General features: G+C 32.2%; 2 protein-coding genes and 1 non-coding gene across 3 annotated transcripts; all 3 read left to right on the top strand.

Moving 5' to 3' along the window:
• Nucleotides 1-1598: 1598 nt before the first annotated feature.
• On the top strand, nucleotides 1599-11847 carry LOC103868449. The gene is made up of 2 exons (XR_004457946.1): nucleotides 1599-2579; nucleotides 2652-11847. It is a non-coding gene; the product is annotated as an uncharacterized LOC103868449 (transcript).
• Nucleotides 7428-8672, top strand: LOC103868475. Its single transcript, XM_009146565.1, has 3 exons — nucleotides 7428-7480; nucleotides 7996-8376; nucleotides 8471-8672. Exons 1-3 carry the CDS (start codon nucleotides 7428-7430, stop codon nucleotides 8670-8672), a joined length of 636 nt encoding a protein of 211 aa, XP_009144813.1.
• A 1454-nt stretch (nucleotides 11848-13301) lies between the features above and the next one.
• Nucleotides 13302-17186, top strand: LOC103868448 (probable E3 ubiquitin-protein ligase ZFP1). Its single transcript, XM_009146540.3, has 7 exons — nucleotides 13302-13501; nucleotides 13691-13784; nucleotides 15136-15829; nucleotides 15913-16265; nucleotides 16348-16455; nucleotides 16544-16705; nucleotides 16781-17186. Exons 3-7 carry the CDS (start codon nucleotides 15157-15159, stop codon nucleotides 16925-16927), a joined length of 1443 nt encoding a protein of 480 aa, XP_009144788.1. The 5' UTR covers nucleotides 13302-13501; nucleotides 13691-13784; nucleotides 15136-15156; the 3' UTR covers nucleotides 16928-17186.
• Nucleotides 17187-18005: the final 819 nt, after the last annotated feature.

Genomic DNA, 18005 nt, shown 5'->3' with positions numbered 1-18005 from the left:
ACTAAAAACTAAAATACAATAGTGTTCAAAAGATGGAAGAGAATGTTGCTCAAAAGAGCTTTATTTTACTTTCGATAATAAGAATATCTAGCATCTCAATTAATTTTCATTAAAAAGTAACACAGATGAATATCCTGGTTTTTAATTTCTTGTTAATGCACATAATTTCAATTTCGTCTACTCAAATAACAACTTAGTTCTTAACATAAATTAAACTTATGACCAGTAGATTTATGCATTGCTTTATCTAGGCATGCATATTAAGGTAGTTGGGGTAGTTCAGTTCTGGTAGTTTAGAATTCGGATAGTTGGGTTTGGTCAAAATCTTGTCAAAATTGAACCAAATTTTTTTGATTTATTTGGTTCGTTATTAGAATAGCTTGGTGTTTATTTATTTATCGAAACTAACAGAAATTTTTGTTTATGATTATATTTATTTAAATTTTGGTTAAATTTTGAGTATTTTTGGTTAGTTCAGTCTGAAATTTTGGTTAATTCAATTAGTATGAGTCGAAATTTGGCCTTAAAAAAGAAATTAGAAAATAGATTATCAAACCGAACTAAAAACCAATTTTTTTTCTTATAAACACTCTGGATTAACAGAACTCACAGCCCAACTAACTAAACTAACCAGAAATTTTTGTTGGTTTGGTTTGGTTCAGAACCGCAAACCTAGCTTTACAATCATAACAACTTTATTTAACGCAAGAAAAGTAAAGAAAGATAAAGCTCTTTAGAACATCAAGCTATAAATAGTTCTTTGATTAATATAATACTACATTCTATCTCAGATGTTCTTTTTTTTTTTTTTTTATCTCAGATGTTCATCACACACATTTATATGAAAATTTATTTTACTAAGAAAAATCCTAATTACATGGACTAAACTTCTAATGATATAGTACAACATAGACACGTCATACTCATATGTGCTTCATCAACTTTTTAGTATCCACGTGATTATATACAAACACAAAACCATCAATGCCATGGAATATTTTATTTATTAAAGCCATATTAAAATATTTTATATAATCTTATCACTAATTGAACCAGTTGTCATGCATACATACACATTGCGGCTTTGTGACGGAGATCCAGAACTCGTGATTATTGTTTTTTTATCTACTGATTTTTATACTTTAGATATCATAAATTTTGTATTTATTCTTCAAAATACATGTTTTAAGGTCTTTGTATTATTAACTAGTATAATTGTACTATATGTATGCCTATTGATGTATGCAATCAGAGGATGGACAAAAAATGTATATAAACAGAGAAGTCACATGGCTTTTGGAGGGTCCTGACAGTGATTAATTGTTATGAATCACCTAAGCAATCATAGCTTTATGGAACTTTATTTTTCTTAGCTATGCCAAAATAAATTATTTTATTTCTCATAAAATTCAATTCACTCTATTTGCTTATTTGTCTCTATTGCTCTAGACTTGTGAATATTCTATCCTGGAATAAGGTCCAATTTCAGCCTTGTTTATACCTGGAAAATCGTTATACTATTTTATGCAAAAACCAATATATTCACTCCAGATATATATAATAAAAAATTGTCAAAAATAATTGAAGAAAGGCTGCCCATGTGGGCACTTCCAAGTAATCTCCAGAATCGATGCTTCAAATACATTGGATGTTACTAAAACAACACATATATGAACAAACAAACACCCACAAAAGAAGATCAGAAGACCCGATCGTTGTTATAAACACACAACTTCTTTCTTTTTAGAATATCTTGTCTTCATTTTCTTATAACCTTCTAGTCTTTCTCTACTTTTTTCAGTCTCTAGTTTGAAAAGGAAATGGATCTTGTAAGTTCGAGTGAATCATTTATTGATGATCTTATAGAAGATTACTGGTTCTTTGAGAACTTATTTACCAGGAGATCGAGAGCCTTAAGGGATTGTCACTCAGATCCTTACCCTTCTTCTTCTTCTTTGAGTTGTCATGAAAAAATGGGAGATTCAGATGAGAGGAAGTATCTAGAAGCTTCCACAGGGCGATGTTTGAACAGGGCAGCTTCGATAGATGGAAGAGAAGGAGGATCCAAGAAGAAGCAGTTGTCTGAAAATATTATGGTTCAAGAACAGACACCAGTTATGTCTTTCTTGCATAAGAAGGAACCTGTGGTTCTTCCCAAATCTGGATCTCGCTCGGCTCCGGGGAAGATTCAAGAACCTTCCACAGAGCGCAGTTTGATCCGGGCACCTTCTTTGCCACCTCGGATAGACAAAAGAGAAATGGAGTTAGAGGCAAAGAAGATGATTAATAAGCTGACACGGCAGTTCTCTGAGAAGATTAGGGTTCTAGAACCAACGACAACAACAAGTGATCGTTTCTTGCAGAAGAAGAAAACACTTGCTCCAAAGAAAGCTAGTAGTACTGAAAGGAACAGAAGAGGAGCTGATAGTAGTAGCAGTGTCAAGATTAGTTTGCAAAGAACTCAAACGATGCCAAATAACATTAGAAGAGGAGAAGAAGAACTTGAAGATCAAGAAACCGACTCAAGAATGGGATTCTTGATCCGTGAAGCTCTTGCAAGCTCACAAAATGCTCAAAATGTAAATAAAATGATTCACTCTTTATGCCACAAAAAAAAAAAAATCTGAAAAGCTTTGAATCTTGAAATGTAGGTCTCAGGCAATGAAAGGCAGAGACCACCGAGACACTTGAAACCAGAAGCAACTGTTTTGGTCAAACAAACAAGCCCAAGTCCCAAAACGCTGCGTAAAACGGTAAGCAGCATAGAAACAGCCAAAGAGATTCAAGGTTATGATGATCAAGTGGTCGAGCCGCGTGTTGTGAACGGGTTAGCTACACCACCTAGGGTTCCGAAGGATACAAGGAAAGAAATGAAGGATCAGATCAAGTTTTGGGCTCGAGCTGTAGCTAGTAATGTCCGACAAGAGTGCTGAAAATTCTTCTAATTACACTAATTAACTCTGTTCTTGTATGGCACTATTCCGTACAAATGATTCTTATCTTGAACTCTATTGTGTTTATTTTCTTTCTGATCCTCCTGAAATAATGAGATTCTTCTGTTTATGTGATGATGATGTTCTTTAGTTCTTTTTTTTTTGCAAGAAAAAAGTCATGATTATCATGAAGAAAAGGGGTTGAGAGAAAACAACAAGAACATTATAATAATGAATCTTAATGGAAAATTTATATTTAAAACCAAAAGAAAGAACATAATTATTTGTGATTTGATTGCGATTTATGCAGAGTTTCCTAGAAGCATTCGAGTTAAAATATTCATTCAGTCTGTTTCGATAACATTACACGTAAAATACGTTGAATCATGTTGGCTTAAATAGTTGTTTTAGTAATAACGTGGAACTAAAACTAGATTGAACCGGTTCTTGATTGCAGAGATCTCTCGTAAGACCTAAACGATAATAGTTTATGCATTTATTCAACCTCAAGAAGTTGATGTCAAAGTAATAAACTAATAATCGAGCATCCTTTGTTTTTTTGCTAAACTGTAAATATCATATTAATGAACAAAAGATTTTACAAGAAAGATCTTAGTTCTGAAACCATCAAGGCAAAAAATTAAAACAAGATGGATCAAAGGCAAATATCACTAAACAGAGGAGTCTATCTCAGCCACATTTGCATGAGGCTTTTGAAAGGCTTCCTTTGTTTCCTAGCTGAGATGATATTTCGCACCTCTCTGTCGATACCATGGAAAACAGTTGCGCTCGATAAGGAAGCTTGATTGTGAATCGAGCATCCTTTGAAAAGATATACTAACGCAAAATCTGATAATGTAAGTATGTAATACGCTAGTTTTCATAGAAAAAATGATTCCATGACCTGTCACCGTTAATTACGGATTACTGTTATAGGATTTGTAGTTGCTAGCGTAGTAAACTTCAATACATTGTTACTATTTTTGCGACCAAATCATCTTACAAAAAGAGAAACACATTTTAACTAACAGACAACTCTCACCAGACTTTTATACTTTTTAACAGATGACAGAAACACAGTAGCTTAGGTCAAATCTCAAAGTAGAAAAATAAAGAAACTACTGAAAGAATTTAAAAAGGAAAACTATAAAGTCAGAGAGAAAAAAACAATTTACAAACAAGTAGCCGGTTGGTGTAAACAAAACAACAAGCCATTTTTAGTTTTTCGTTTTTTTTTTTTTTGGCCAATTTAGCTAAAAATACAAATTGGAGGAGGTAATTGCAGAAGTATGCATTTTTTTAAAATAATTGGGGAACCATGTCAAATTTGTTTTGAGTTGCCAATTCTCTCCTCTAGCCACAACTTCTTCGTTACGTATATGTTACCTGCTACGGGGATGATGCCAAAAAAATTATAATGTATTGAAACTGTTTCCAAAGGCAATCAATGTTTTGAAACCGGATACATTCATTTAAAATGATGATATAAGATATTAAAACCGGATGTAACTCTAATAATTGAAGAGAGAAGAGTTGTGAGATAGTTTACAAATTGTTTGTCAGAAATGTGATTGATAGGAAGATATTTTACAACATGTTGTTCCATGCGCTGAAAGTGATATGATGAGTGCTCGACGCCATAGGACCATGGTATCCTGTTCATCTTGATATATCAATCAAAATACTATCCATGTTGGGAGATGGTGTCGGTTCCCTGTCAAATAACGGAGCTTGAATGTTAAAAGTATCTTATTAAAGAAGGCAAGAGCTTGAGATATGCGTATATGTGTCAATAGGCTGCAATTATAGCATGATTACATTTATCTAATCCGAGTTTTACTATTAGTAACCGGATATATGACAGTAAGGTGCATATCTACATAAGTGAATTCCCGATTCTTTGCATTATCAGAAGTTTTAAGATTGTTTGCATTATTGATACTTTCGATATGTGCAACAGTCCCGTCATTATTTGATTTTGTTATGTCTATAAGGACACTTTAGGTATTACTATAAAATGTACAGTCTCTTTACCTGTTACCTAATTTACATCTATAATTTTGCTATCTAGTGCAAAATCCCTTTTTTTTTTACAAATTCCTATTCTTACTTACCCCCATGCGAAGACTATCTCTACTACGCATTACTTAAATCACTCGAACATAACTGATTAAGAAATAAATATTTAAGAAAATGGTAGATAATAGATACATTGGAGTCTCTTGTTCTAAAATAAAAAATAACACATCAAATATCAAACACAGATTAAACAAGGGAAATTGCATCCTACATCTATCAAACAAATTATAATTATAAATTCACCCATTAAACAATGGAACATGCAAAGAACTCTCTAACTTGTATCATCATACAGGGTATGATGACTGAATGAATATCATCATACAGGGTATCATCATCATGAATTATCTTGTAAACAGAAATAATCTAACTTTTGAGATGTGACAACTCTTATTTTTTCCTTTTAGAACAAGTGACAGTTTCCGGTTTATAAATGTTTGGCTCAATAAAACAAAACAATTGACTAGTCATTTAAATTTTGCCTTTTTCAAAACCACTATCCTGATTTTGTCGTTGTCGTATTTAACGATTTTTTAATGTGGGTTAACAGTTCAACTCATAAATCATCAGTAAATCATCACAAGAACGACGTTCTCATGTGGGATACCTACCTATGGAGCTGCTTTTGCCACAGAGTTTATAATTATTTTATTGAAAACATGTAGTTACAGTAAGGGCTGGACACAGATCGGATATCCAGATTTTTGAAAGTATTTGTGATTTGATTCGTATGTTACGGATATTTAATTTTTCGATTTGCTTTACTTTGGAAAAATACGGATATCCAGAAAAACGGATATCCGAAAAATAAATAGATATTTGCGGATATTTATGAATACTTACTAATATCTCATCATTTTGATTAATATAAATAATTTTAAAAATTCGATACAGTTTTTTTTTAAAATATATTTTTTACATGATATATAAAATAAAAATTAGAAGAAGTATTGAAACTATATATTTTGTAAATTTTAAACTTAGTTAACAATTATAATAGCACAAAACTTAAGAAAAAAGTTATAATTTTCATAAACATTTTCTCTTTCTTTTTATGTACTACTTTTATATAAGTAATAATGTGAATAGAATTTGTCAAATCATATGTTAGAATAATAATTATATAAACTTATACATTTAAAACTTTTAATATAATCAAGATATACATGTATTTATATATTGCCGGATCAGAGCGGATATCCGCTTTCCAAAAATTTAATATTTGTGATTTGTTTTGATTTTAACGGATATTAATTTTTGATATTTGGTTTGCTTCGAAAGTTTACGGATATCCAAAATTTTTGGATTGAATCGAAACGAATAACAAATCAAATCAAATTTAACGGATAAAATGTTAAGCCTTAGTTACAGTCACATTTGGTCCAAAAAAAAAACATTGTTCCCATGTCTTAAAACAAGGGGAAATCAAGGAGTACACAAGAAAGAAAAAAACAAGATCCCTTAGGACTTGGGAGTTAGGATGCTTTCTAAAAATCTTCAGCCCATAATACTTTCTCAATGCTGCAAACTTTTGTTATTCCTTTGTTTTTCTATTCCGATATATGCATATCTTTTCTCCTCAACTGATTCATTCATTCCTCTCTCTCAAAACCCTAATATCTCTGAGAAGTATTTCTGGATACCCTAATTCACAAACCCAAATCGATCCACCGTTGATTGATCTCTTTTTGAAATAGTTTATAAAAGCTTGTGTTTATTAATTGACATGATATCATATATGTATATACAACTCAAAGTATAAACCTAACCGAAATAGATAAATCTTAAAATATTGATCCAATAGAATTAGGATTATATCCTCTAGCTTAATGCCCCCCTCCCTCTTAAATTTGTAATATCTTGAATGTCCAACTTGAAAAGGAAATATTAAAATGTGGGAGTTGGCAACGCTTTAGTAAGTAAGTTTTGGGTTGTTGTTTTGTTGATATGTACTTAATAGTAACTAGTAAGTAGTTTATATTAAACCACATCATAATCATATGACTATCATTTTTAACATGCTTCGTCTTTTTTCATGAAATATTGGATTCTTACCTATGTGGATTGCCGATTGACCATCGCAAAATAAACACATTGATGATTATGAAAAAAAAATAAACATTAGAAGAAATTTGAGCAATTTAAGTTCACAAGTTGAATCTTCCATAGGTCGATATTTGGTTTCGACAAAAGATTGTGAAACAGTTTTTTTTTTGTCTCCCATGATACTAAAGAGTCGTCAAAAGGACTACATACACACTAAAAGAACTTCTTTTAACTGGAAAAGCCGACCAATTAGAATCGAAACAAGCTGTCAATCGCATGTCATAGTTCGACTTGAGCATAACTAATCCACACAACCTTTTAAGTATCTTACCGCACATTTTCTGCATGAATTAAGATGAAATATGGACAATGCAGATGAGTGAAAGCAAGATAGATCGAACTATCTATACTTGCTTGGATCGGTAAGCAGTGTTCATTCATCAAGAGCAAGACCATAACCGTTTATTAGAATGTTTATATATGATACTCTTTATAAGACTTTTACTAGTAAGACCATAACCCTTAAGGTCAAAAGCTCTAATACCATTATCAATGTCAAGTCAAAAATTAAAGACAATTGAATCAATGTGTTCCAGATTCCTATGGTCTGGCAACATCGAAAACAGAACAGCATTAAAGGTCGCTTGGAATACTATCTGCTTGCCCAAGAGTGAAAGTGGATTAGGTTTGAGAAAATTTACTCAATGGAACAAGGTTCTCTGCCTCAGATTCATTTGGTTATTATTCTCTAACTCTGACTCTTTATGGAGTAAGTGGCACATGCACCATTACCTGAGCAATACTATTTTTTAGGCCATCACTCCAAAGAATTCAGATTCTGCAATTTGGAAGTCCATACTATCGCCAAGCCCCTTGCTGATAAATTCATCAAATGCAGTATCAACAATGGCTATGTCGCCTCTTTTTGGTATGACAGTTGGACACCGCTAGGCAAGCTAATTGAATTCATCGAACCTACTGGTCCTAGGGACCCAAACCTTCACATTTCAGCCTCTGTGGCGGATGCCTGCAATTCCAAGGGATGGAAGTTGCCTTCACCTCGTTCAGAAAACGCTCTAACCCTGCATATACATCTAACGACATTGAGTTTGCCTAACCAAGCTCTTGGGACTGACACTTATCATTGGATAATTAATGCTACGGACTGCAGGGGTTTCTCCTCGACAAAAACTTGGGAAGCTCTAAGACTGCGAGCTCCTGTCAAGCAGTGGAAAATGTTAGTATGGGTCAGTGGCTTGATCCCTAGACATGGATTCAACATGTGGCTAGCTCACAAGAGGGAGACTAGCAACGTGGGGTAAAATCCTAACTGTTGCCTTTGTAACAGCTTCGAGGAGACTCGGGATCACTTGTTCCTGTACTGTGACTTTGCTATGAATTTGTGGAACCAGGTTTTCTCGCGGCTCGACAACAACAGACGTACCTTCATCTCTTGGGAAGAACTCCTCTCCTGGACTCGACGATCGACTTCATCAGCGCCTTCGTTGCTCAAGAAACTCGTGGTTCAAGCTGCTGTCTACAATATTTGGCGACAAAGGAACTCGGCCCTACACAGCAACGGACACGCCTCTACTCAACAAACTTTCAAGATGATAGACAGAGATGTGAGGAACACAATATCAGCAAGTCAGACATAGGAGAAAGTTTCAAACTCTTAATTATGTCTTATTGGATTAGGTGATTTTTTTCAAAATTCATAATCTGTGTTTTCTTTGTTTTTTATTCTTTTTTGCTAAGGGAACACTTTCTTAGGCTTATAAACCTAAACTTTTCATTTTTTTAATGAATATTTAGTAAAAAAAAACAAGACAGTGAAGAATACCTCCGAATTAGAAGAGATTGAACTTTGGTTCGGGCATTGACCATTTTAGTCTGATGTGTTTTTCCCCTGTTATGTTGATGGGCTACTAAATGGGCATTTACTATTCAATGCTCTAAAGGATAATAATTCAAGGGCTTTCTATAACTGTATTTTATCTTTCACTTTTGTGGTGATACTAATCACAATATATTTTAATCTGCCGTTTACTTCTTGTTCTATTGAACTTGGTGTTTCAACCAAAGAAAATAATATCATTTTGATAAAAATAAGACATTACACAATTCAACTAGGATCTTTTCACTCTTGTTTTACAAAATGATCTTGTTTGGTATTTTGCTTTATTAATCCAAACACAGAATTATGAGATAGATCTTTATCTGATAGTTTGTTTTGTTAAATGAATTTCCTTTTCTATAAAATTAGATTAATGTTTCTATCATAGAGGCGCCATTAGTATGTGTAATCCAGTTGATTCGTATATACCTCAATAAATAAGGAATAAAAGAGAGCATATTCTCTTCGTTGGTCTAAGACAGTCGAAAGAATCTGATCCAAACTCTACAGTTGGAAGCAATGTTAATGTGCTTCTTTTTTTTTTGGCTATACGTGCTTGCTTTTCCAAGCACCTACGTGGTGTGGCTAATACGTATATATACGGCGTATGTCTAAGTTTCTCTAGTATGCCTACTTCTTTGAGTATAAACTATTAAGATAGATAGATTTCCAACCTAAAACTGATTGGTGATAAGTGGAGTTGTCCTTCTATATCTTATATATTACTCCATTCGTTTCACAATAAGTATCAGTTAGATATATATTACTCACTTCGTTTCATAATAAGTGTCAGTTAGACATATTTCATGCAAATTAAGAAACTAACAAAATATAATAATTTCTTATCTATTAAAAGAGAAACATTGTAATAAATGTATTCACACACTATAATAGATACGTGGCAACCTCTTAATGATTTGATAATAAGTATGCTAATGAGTTCACACTATATTCATAAATATGTTCACACTATGTACATTGCATTTTTTTAATATAAAACTCACATACATGGTTCCAATAAAACTCTGGATTTTTCTTCAGTTAGAATAAAAATAGATAATGAATCAAAAGCCGAACTATATATATTATTTTTATTGTTTACGGATAAAGTTGAGCAAAATATTCATAAATTTTGATTCGATTCGTTATCCGTTTTGATTTGAATCAAAAACTCTGGATATCTGTAACTCTACGAAACAAATCAGATACTAAAATACAATATCCAAAAAAGAAGCAAATCACAAATACCAATATTTTTAGGAACATATATCTAATTTGATATGTTATATGCATATATATACATATATGTAAAGAATTATATATATATATATATGTTATATATATTATACTTTATATCAGTTTTATAATATTTTTATGAATTAAATTTATTATATTAGGTACTATAATTTAAAAGGTAAATAATTTTTAATTTTTGTAATAAAATGTTATTATTAAAAAAATTTAATTATTTTTAAAATTTTATTTTATTTACGGATCAAATTGGATATTCTTTAAAATTCTAAAACATTTCGGATATCCGAGTCACCGAATATCTAGGTGGCTAAAGATCGAATCGACACGAATGCTTCCAAATACCCAGATATTCGATCTGTGCCAACCCCTATTTACGGATACAATTTTATTTTCTTTATATGAAAAAATGACTAATGCCAAGGCCTTTTTTATTTTAAATTAATTTTAATTTTATCTTTCATGTATTATGTTGAACAAAAAATGTCATTTAATATTAATTAACAATATTTTTATATATTTGTCAACTATTTTTATATATTTTTTACATACACATAGATGTGCACCTTGATGTGAGCACTTTGTAACTAAGTGTTCACCACAACTGAAGTATCTAATTTTTTAAAAAGTTGAAATATTTTGTCTTAATGCTTCTTTCACTACTGACCAAATTGTAGTGAAATGATTTGTCTTAATAATTTTCTTTTCTTTTTCTTAAACTACTATCTGTTTAGAAACTATAGTACGAAACTATTGGTTCGACATGACGACTATCTAAAATTCATAACATGAAAATAAATAAATAATATTAATTTTTGGTTTTTACTGAAAAAAACCAAAAAATCAAGCATTTTAACCAAATAAACGAAAATGAATATTAATTTAAAATAAGTTATATTTTAGAAGATTAAATCTAAAAAAAAAACTTAAAACCGAACCAATATCCAAATTAAACAGATTTAGTGTCTTTTTATTAAAAAGTAACGAAACTAATAATCACATTCTGCACAGTCGACCTTTATTTATTATGCAACTATTTAAATAAAAATGATTTAACTAAACATCTATTGGTCATTTAAAAGGGTAAGAAAGTGATTAATGTTAAAACTTACATTGAAAATGTAGAATGACATTTATTTTGAAACAGAATAAAAAAAAAAAACTAAATGACATTTTTTTATGAAACAGAGTAGTAAGGATCCCTTCCACTTTGTGTCTAATATAGACTATCAATTATTCTGCAAAAAAAAAAGTATACCAATTTATAGAATTACTTGATACCAAAAAGTAGATATTGTACAGGTGACGGGGATTTTGAGATATATTGTTGGCATTAAAATCACATACACCAAGAACGATGCATAGATTTTAGTGTATGTCGATTTGATCTTCTCTATATGTGTTTGACTAAAAAGTCAAAATGTACATCTTAGCTCGAAGTACGATTGTTTGGCCTGCATACAAGTGAACAACCTATGCTCCCTTGGTTCGTTTGAAAGGTATTAACATTAAACAAACGACATTTGAAAGGAACATTGAACAAACATAATTTTTCTATTGGTTCAAAAATCATATTTTTCTATGTATTGTTTTTCTTTATAAACGATTGTGCATCTTTCAAGATGCGACCCAAAATTTTACCAAAAAAAAAAAAAGATGAGACCCAAACCATATAATTTTTTTAGAGAATAAGACTTCTTCCAATAAAATTTGATCATGTGATTTCAAAAATTTCTTATTAGTAATCAAGGAGTTTTAATCACTTGACCAATTAGCCGTTGGTATTTTTCTGTAATTTTACTCAACATTTATCTCTAACTAGTTAAGGTTATTGATAGGATTTTAAAGTTTGTTTATTTATTACAAACACACGGTTTAAACTGTATTTTTTAATAATGAAGGTTTTGGAACTTATGCTAATAATCTTGTTCAGGTCTTAACTTAGTTTTTTGATAATTCGATTTAAAGACTAATCCTTCATATTAAATATGGTGAATTTGGAGAATAAGGGACCCCGTTACACTACCATTGAACGGTGTTGCATGAGGATCATTACTTTATATCAGTTAATTACACAGCGCATTTGAGTTTTAATTTCTTGGATAAGATGTGGTTGTCTGGTTTAGATTGTTCACAACGTTGTGTAGCCATAAATTGTAAATTAATGTTTGGGCATAATTAGGTATCAAGCTGGTTCAGCAAAGAAAGCACATGCATTGGGGCGGCACTTCCTTAAAGCTTTGTGTTAAGAAAACCAAACAATTCAATAATTTTTCTCAAAATCTATCTAAATGCAGAGATAAATAAATATTCAGTTATATAGTACTCCTTCCGTTTTAATATAAATTGTTTTAGAATTATGCACGTTGATTAATAAATCATTAATTTTTTTTATATTTTCTAAACAATAAATTACCTAATCACAAATCAACCAATAATAAAATATAAAGTATATTATCATTGGTCATGTAACATTAAGTGTTAATAAATTTTACATAGAAAATTAAAAATGTCATATAATTTGAAACATAAAAAATTCTCTAAAATAACTTATATTAAAATACGGAAAAAGTATTTCTTAACAAACATGTAACAAAAACAAGAATAACCATTTTTGATAAAGTAATCAAATTTAATAAAATCATGTCAATTTGGATCATTTAATGAAGATAAAATAAAATCCTCTATAATTATTTTAAAAAACTTGATTAATAAATGAAGTTTAATTCATGGTTGGCATGCCTCAGCAATCAGCTACGATGAAGACAAACAAAAAATTCTGAGATTAAAAGTTTGTATTAATTAAAGTTGGTAGTAGTAAATAACTTTACAGAGTACTCTCTGTATTTAAAAGATTAATTTTTATATTTATTGATATTTTAAATATTAATGTTTTTACATTATAATGAATGTGTTTTTGGTAATATAAAAAGTGAGTAAAAAATTATAGTAGAATAAATAAAAGTGGTTTATCAGTTATGCAAAGGCTAAAGTAATATTTAACGGCGACGTTTAGGTCTATAATTAGGGCACTGTCTATTTCTTTTTAATTAATTAGAATTGAAAAAATGCTGCAAAAATGAGAAACCAATGAAAAAATAGGAAACCAAAGAGAGAAAAGGATAAATGAGAAAAATAAATAAAAAGCTTGTTGTTCCGTCAGCGTGCGAGAAGAAAGGGTTAGAATCAAGAAACCGACGTCCCTCTCTCTCTCTCTCTTTCCCCTCACCTCTTCTTCCTCTCTGCTTCTGATCTCTCTCTCTCTCTCTCTCCCTGATTAAACCTTCATAATCAGGTAATTATCACGTTTAATCGGCTCCCGAAGCCCTTTTTCTCTTGTAATTCTCCCAGGCTTCGAATCATTATTTTGTTTTTGTGGGTTTTTAATTATGATGATGATGATGAAATTGCATTGTTGTGGGTTTGTTGGTTTTGCGATTTTGAGCATCGAAGATTGTTCATAACCTTATCTGCATGTTTGCAGGGAGTTTTCGATATAATTTACAAGTCTTTTTGTCTTGTCTAGCTCGTTGCTGCCCTTCGACATCTCCAAAGCTTTCTCCTTTTTTGCTCTCAAGGTCTGATTTTTCCTTCCTTCTTGCATTAGATGATACTTCTGATTGATTGGGCTTTCTTTTTTGTTTATTTGTTGTATGAAAGTTTTGATCTTTATTTAGTTCTGAGTTTCTCATTTTTGATTTTTAGCTAAGTTTGTTGTTTCCTTTCATGAAAATGATGATCTTGTTGGCTCTTTACCCTGTCATCATGCGTTTGAGAATGCACAATGCAATCTTCTGTTGTGAACATGTTTGCTTTTATACTAAAATCACAAGTTGACATATGCAGCTTAGCTTAGTTTTAAGTATCAGCCCTTGAGAAGGTGTAATGATTGTTGTTGCATTAACTGATATAAAAATCTCGATTTCTTACTCAGTTTATACTTTATTGTGTCATCATTATGGTTGCTGATGTTTCTTTTATATATAACTCAAAACTCTTGCTTTCTTTTATATATAACTCAAAACCTATCAAGGAGAAAGTTTTGGTTTTTTCTTGGCTAGTTGTAGAATTTCTTTGATATTGGCTTTTTACCCTGTCATCATGAGTTTAAGAATGCACAATGCAATCTTCCGAGAACATGTGCTTTGTGTGATTTGATTTCGTTACTTCACTTCCGAAATCACAAGTTGACATATGCAGCTTAGCAGCAGCCTTAGCTTACATACATGTAATATAACTTAGTTTTAAGTATCAGCTGTTGAGAAGGTGTAATGATGCTGCATTAATTGATATAAGAAAGCTCATCCTCTTACTCAGTTTATACTTTCTTGTGTCACCATTATGGTTTGCTGAGACTTTGTTTTTTTTCTTCCTTCTTGCATTAGATGATAGTTTTGATTTTGGTTAGGCATGGTGGGCTTGTTTCATCTTTTTTTTTTCATGTATGAAAGTTTTGATTTTTTTTTCTTTGTTGTAGAATTGTTCAGAAGCTAAATTTATATTTCATGAGAATGATCTTGGCTTTACCTTGTTATCATGAGTTTGAGAATGCACAGTGCAATCTTCCAAAAACATGTGCTTTGTGTGTTTTAATTTCGTTAGTTCATTCCCAGTATCACAAGTTGACATATATGCAGCTTACAAAGAGAGACATTGATTATGTGTAATAATGTTGCATTGATTGATTGGTTCCATTAAATTTAACAAAGTTCAGTTTCTTACTCAGTTTAAACTTTGTTGTGATTACTGATGTTTTTTTCTTTATAACTCAAAACCTTTCAGAAGTTGACATATGCGGATTACATAGAGTGACATTGATTATGTGTAATAATGTGGCATTGATTGGTTCCATTGTATTTTCTTTAAAAAAATGTTCCGTTTATACTTTGTTGCTGATGTTTCTTTATTATGTGACTCAAAACCTGTCAGAGGGCTTATGCAGCAAGCGAAATGGGACAAAGAAATAGAACAGTCGATTTAGAAATGGAGCAGCAGCAGCAGCACCAATCTCAATCCTCTCTCCAACCAGGACCTTGCATCCTTCTAAGCAGCTTTCCCCAACAACAACAACAACCTGATAACAATAATAATAACCTACCTGCAATGGCTGCAAGCTTTCCTAATTTAGAAGCTCGTTCTCTTCAAGACCCAACCTCCTATGACATGTTCTACGGTCTTCCTCAGTACCATCATCACCATCAACTCCATCAGCCTGCTCCTCCTCCGAATTACTATGTTCCCTATATGGCATTTCAGGGTCCATCCTCAAGCAGTCAAGGTGTAGTTGGAGTAAGTTCTGATCAATTTATGGATCATACAAGAGGGACGTATAAGAGAAAGAACGCCGAAGGAATACCAGTGATGAATCATCAGTCTTTAAGTACTTTAGCAGCTCCATTCAACAATACACCTGAGACAATAGCTCCTTTTGGAGGCCCAAGGAGCAGACCGATGAACCCTGTTCTTCCTCCTCCTCCTCCTCCTCATGCTCCTAATAGCTTCATTCAAGGGAGCTATCCTGGTCATCATCCTTTCCCACCTCCTGGCTCAATCTGGTACGACCAACACCATGGCAGGCCTGATGGTTCACCCTCGTTTTGGCCTCACCCACCTTACATGCACGGTACCTACCCACCCATTATCTCTTTTTTGAAGCTTTGAACTGTAATAATCTTGATTATGTATCTTTTGAATGAACTTTTGTAGCTGGTTCCATAGAGTTTAGTAGTAGAAACCCTACAGCATTCATGTATCCTCCGAGGGACCATTATTATCCTCACCCTCCACCTCCTCCTCCTCCTCCTCATGTACAAGGAGTGAGAGGCCCGAGCGCCACATTATACCCTCCCATGGCTTCTTCTTCACCCTCGTATGGATTTCCTCCTGGGAACTTTGCTCCTCCTCAGAACACAATCAATCGAGGTGGTCCCTCGGGTTCAGAGATGGGTCAAGTTCAACCAACAGGGTTTCGGATATACCAGCGAGATGATTCTGTACCTTTAGCAGCTCTTAGACAACACCGTGGAGGAGTTCCTCGCTTTAGAATGATGCCTGATGATGTATGTTACTTTCTTTCCTCATTTAGTCTTCTCCCTGTACTTTGCTTAAGATTCTGTTTGGTTCCTCTCAACGTGTGTTCAGGAAGTTGCGATATTGGAGTTTGGAGACTTCCTTGGTGGTGGCTCTGGAAATAACCACATTGATCATCATCGAGATATGCGTTTGGACATCGAGGAAATGTCTTATGAGGTGAACCAATCATTACTCTTTACCTATGTTCTTATCAGAGTTAGGATTTTGTTGAAACTGATTTGAACAACCGTGGGGGTTTGAACAGGAGCTACTTGCGTTGAGCGAGCGAATTGGAACCGTGAACACTGGTTTGCCAGAGGAAGATGTTAAGAACCATTTGAAAACAAGAACATGTTCTGTAATCAACCTTGCAGCAGAGTCTCCACAAACTAAAGATAGAGAAACAGAACCTTGCACCATATGTCAGGTAAGAAAAATATATCCAACACATGCTTGGATTTCAAAGCTCTAAAGAATGATCTGATCTCAATTTGTATTACAGGAGAGTTTCAAGAACGAAGAGAAGATTGCAACTTTGGATTGTGGGCATGAGTATCATGCAGGATGCTTGGAGAAATGGCTGGTTGTGAAGAACGTTTGCCCAATCTGTAAAGCAGAGGCATTGGTCATGGAGAAGACAACTGTTTAATAGGAAGAAAGAATGGCTTTTTAAATCTATATATATATATATTTATATAAAAAAGAAACTTAACAAGAAGAGAAGGGAAGAAAACAATAGTTTGGGCTTGTTTTCAGCTCCAAAAAGGATTCTGTAAATTTGTACTCTTTTTTGTTTGTGCAGATATTAATATGTGTTAATGGTGTCACTCTTTTCTATTTGGTTTCTTGGCTTATGTGAAACTGAACAAATGTACAGGCTAATTTGCTTTATCTAGGACTTTTCATTCTTTTATGCTTTCTTGTTCGGATTGCTTAGGGTTTATATTGTCCTTTTTTTAAAAGGAAAATTCTCTTTTAAGACGTGTCAAATTAAAAAATTTGAATGGACAACATGTATAGGTTGAATTCTTGCACTCTTGACAATTTTGTGTTTTATTGAATTTGTCACGCGTGGTATCCTGGTATTCTTGAATACCCTATAGAAACTTTTGTATCTTAATCTTCTATTTGGATCCTGAAGGTACATCGGTCCTCTAGGCTGTAGTGTAGATACCATGTTTACCAATTCCGAACTGTTTGTCTTGAAAAATATTTATAATTGTTGAAATTTAATCATGCATTTTCATCACCCAAACTAGAGTTTCAAACTTTGCAAATAATGATGATAAGCTTCGCCGAATGTTGCGTGCTCCCATCAAACCGTCAATCCCCTATATATTATTTGAGAAGCATTACAATTTTTTTTTGTAGCCACGTGTCATTACTAGAATGCTTTTTAGAATCATTACAGAAATATGTTGGTCTATCTAATTATATAATAAGCTTTTTATTAAACTAACCATAAATTCATTGTTAATCTTCTTTATAATTTTCTTAAATAAAAATTACGGAATTGCCTAATGCGGCTAAAGTATATATATGACAATTAATAATTTTGAATAATAAATATTTGATAAACATTAGTGTATCTTCTATCATATTTGTTTAATTTTAAACTATTAAAATAAATTAAACAAGCACAATAACCATATAATAAAAAATTAGATTTTTTTGTATAGGTTATATTTTGAATTTTAAAAAATGATTATAAATTACTAAAACCGTTA

This window comes from Brassica rapa, chromosome A05, assembly GCF_000309985.2.
Source record: "Brassica rapa cultivar Chiifu-401-42 chromosome A05, CAAS_Brap_v3.01, whole genome shotgun sequence".
Classification (NCBI taxonomy): Eukaryota; Viridiplantae; Streptophyta; class Magnoliopsida; order Brassicales; family Brassicaceae; genus Brassica; species Brassica rapa.
This window is presented reverse-complemented; position numbering and strand designations above follow the sequence as displayed.

Excerpts from the sequence above, each read along its gene's own strand:
- LOC103868475 (XM_009146565.1), top strand. The coding sequence starts at position 7,428 with ATGCAGATGAGTGAAAGCAAGATAGATCGAACTATCTATACTTGCTTG. Across the intron at positions 7,481-7,995 it reads ATCTATACTTGCTTGGATCG|TTGGACACCGCTAGGCAAGC; the intron begins GTAAGCAGTGTT and ends TTGGTATGACAG. Across the intron at positions 8,377-8,470 it reads AGGGAGACTAGCAACGTGGG|GTTTTCTCGCGGCTCGACAA; the intron begins GTAAAATCCTAA and ends TTGTGGAACCAG.
- LOC103868448 (XM_009146540.3), top strand. The coding sequence starts at position 15,157 with ATGGGACAAAGAAATAGAACAGTCGATTTAGAAATGGAGCAGCAGCAG. Across the intron at positions 15,830-15,912 it reads TCACCCACCTTACATGCACG|CTGGTTCCATAGAGTTTAGT; the intron begins GTACCTACCCAC and ends GAACTTTTGTAG. Across the intron at positions 16,266-16,347 it reads TTAGAATGATGCCTGATGAT|GAAGTTGCGATATTGGAGTT; the intron begins GTATGTTACTTT and ends ACGTGTGTTCAG.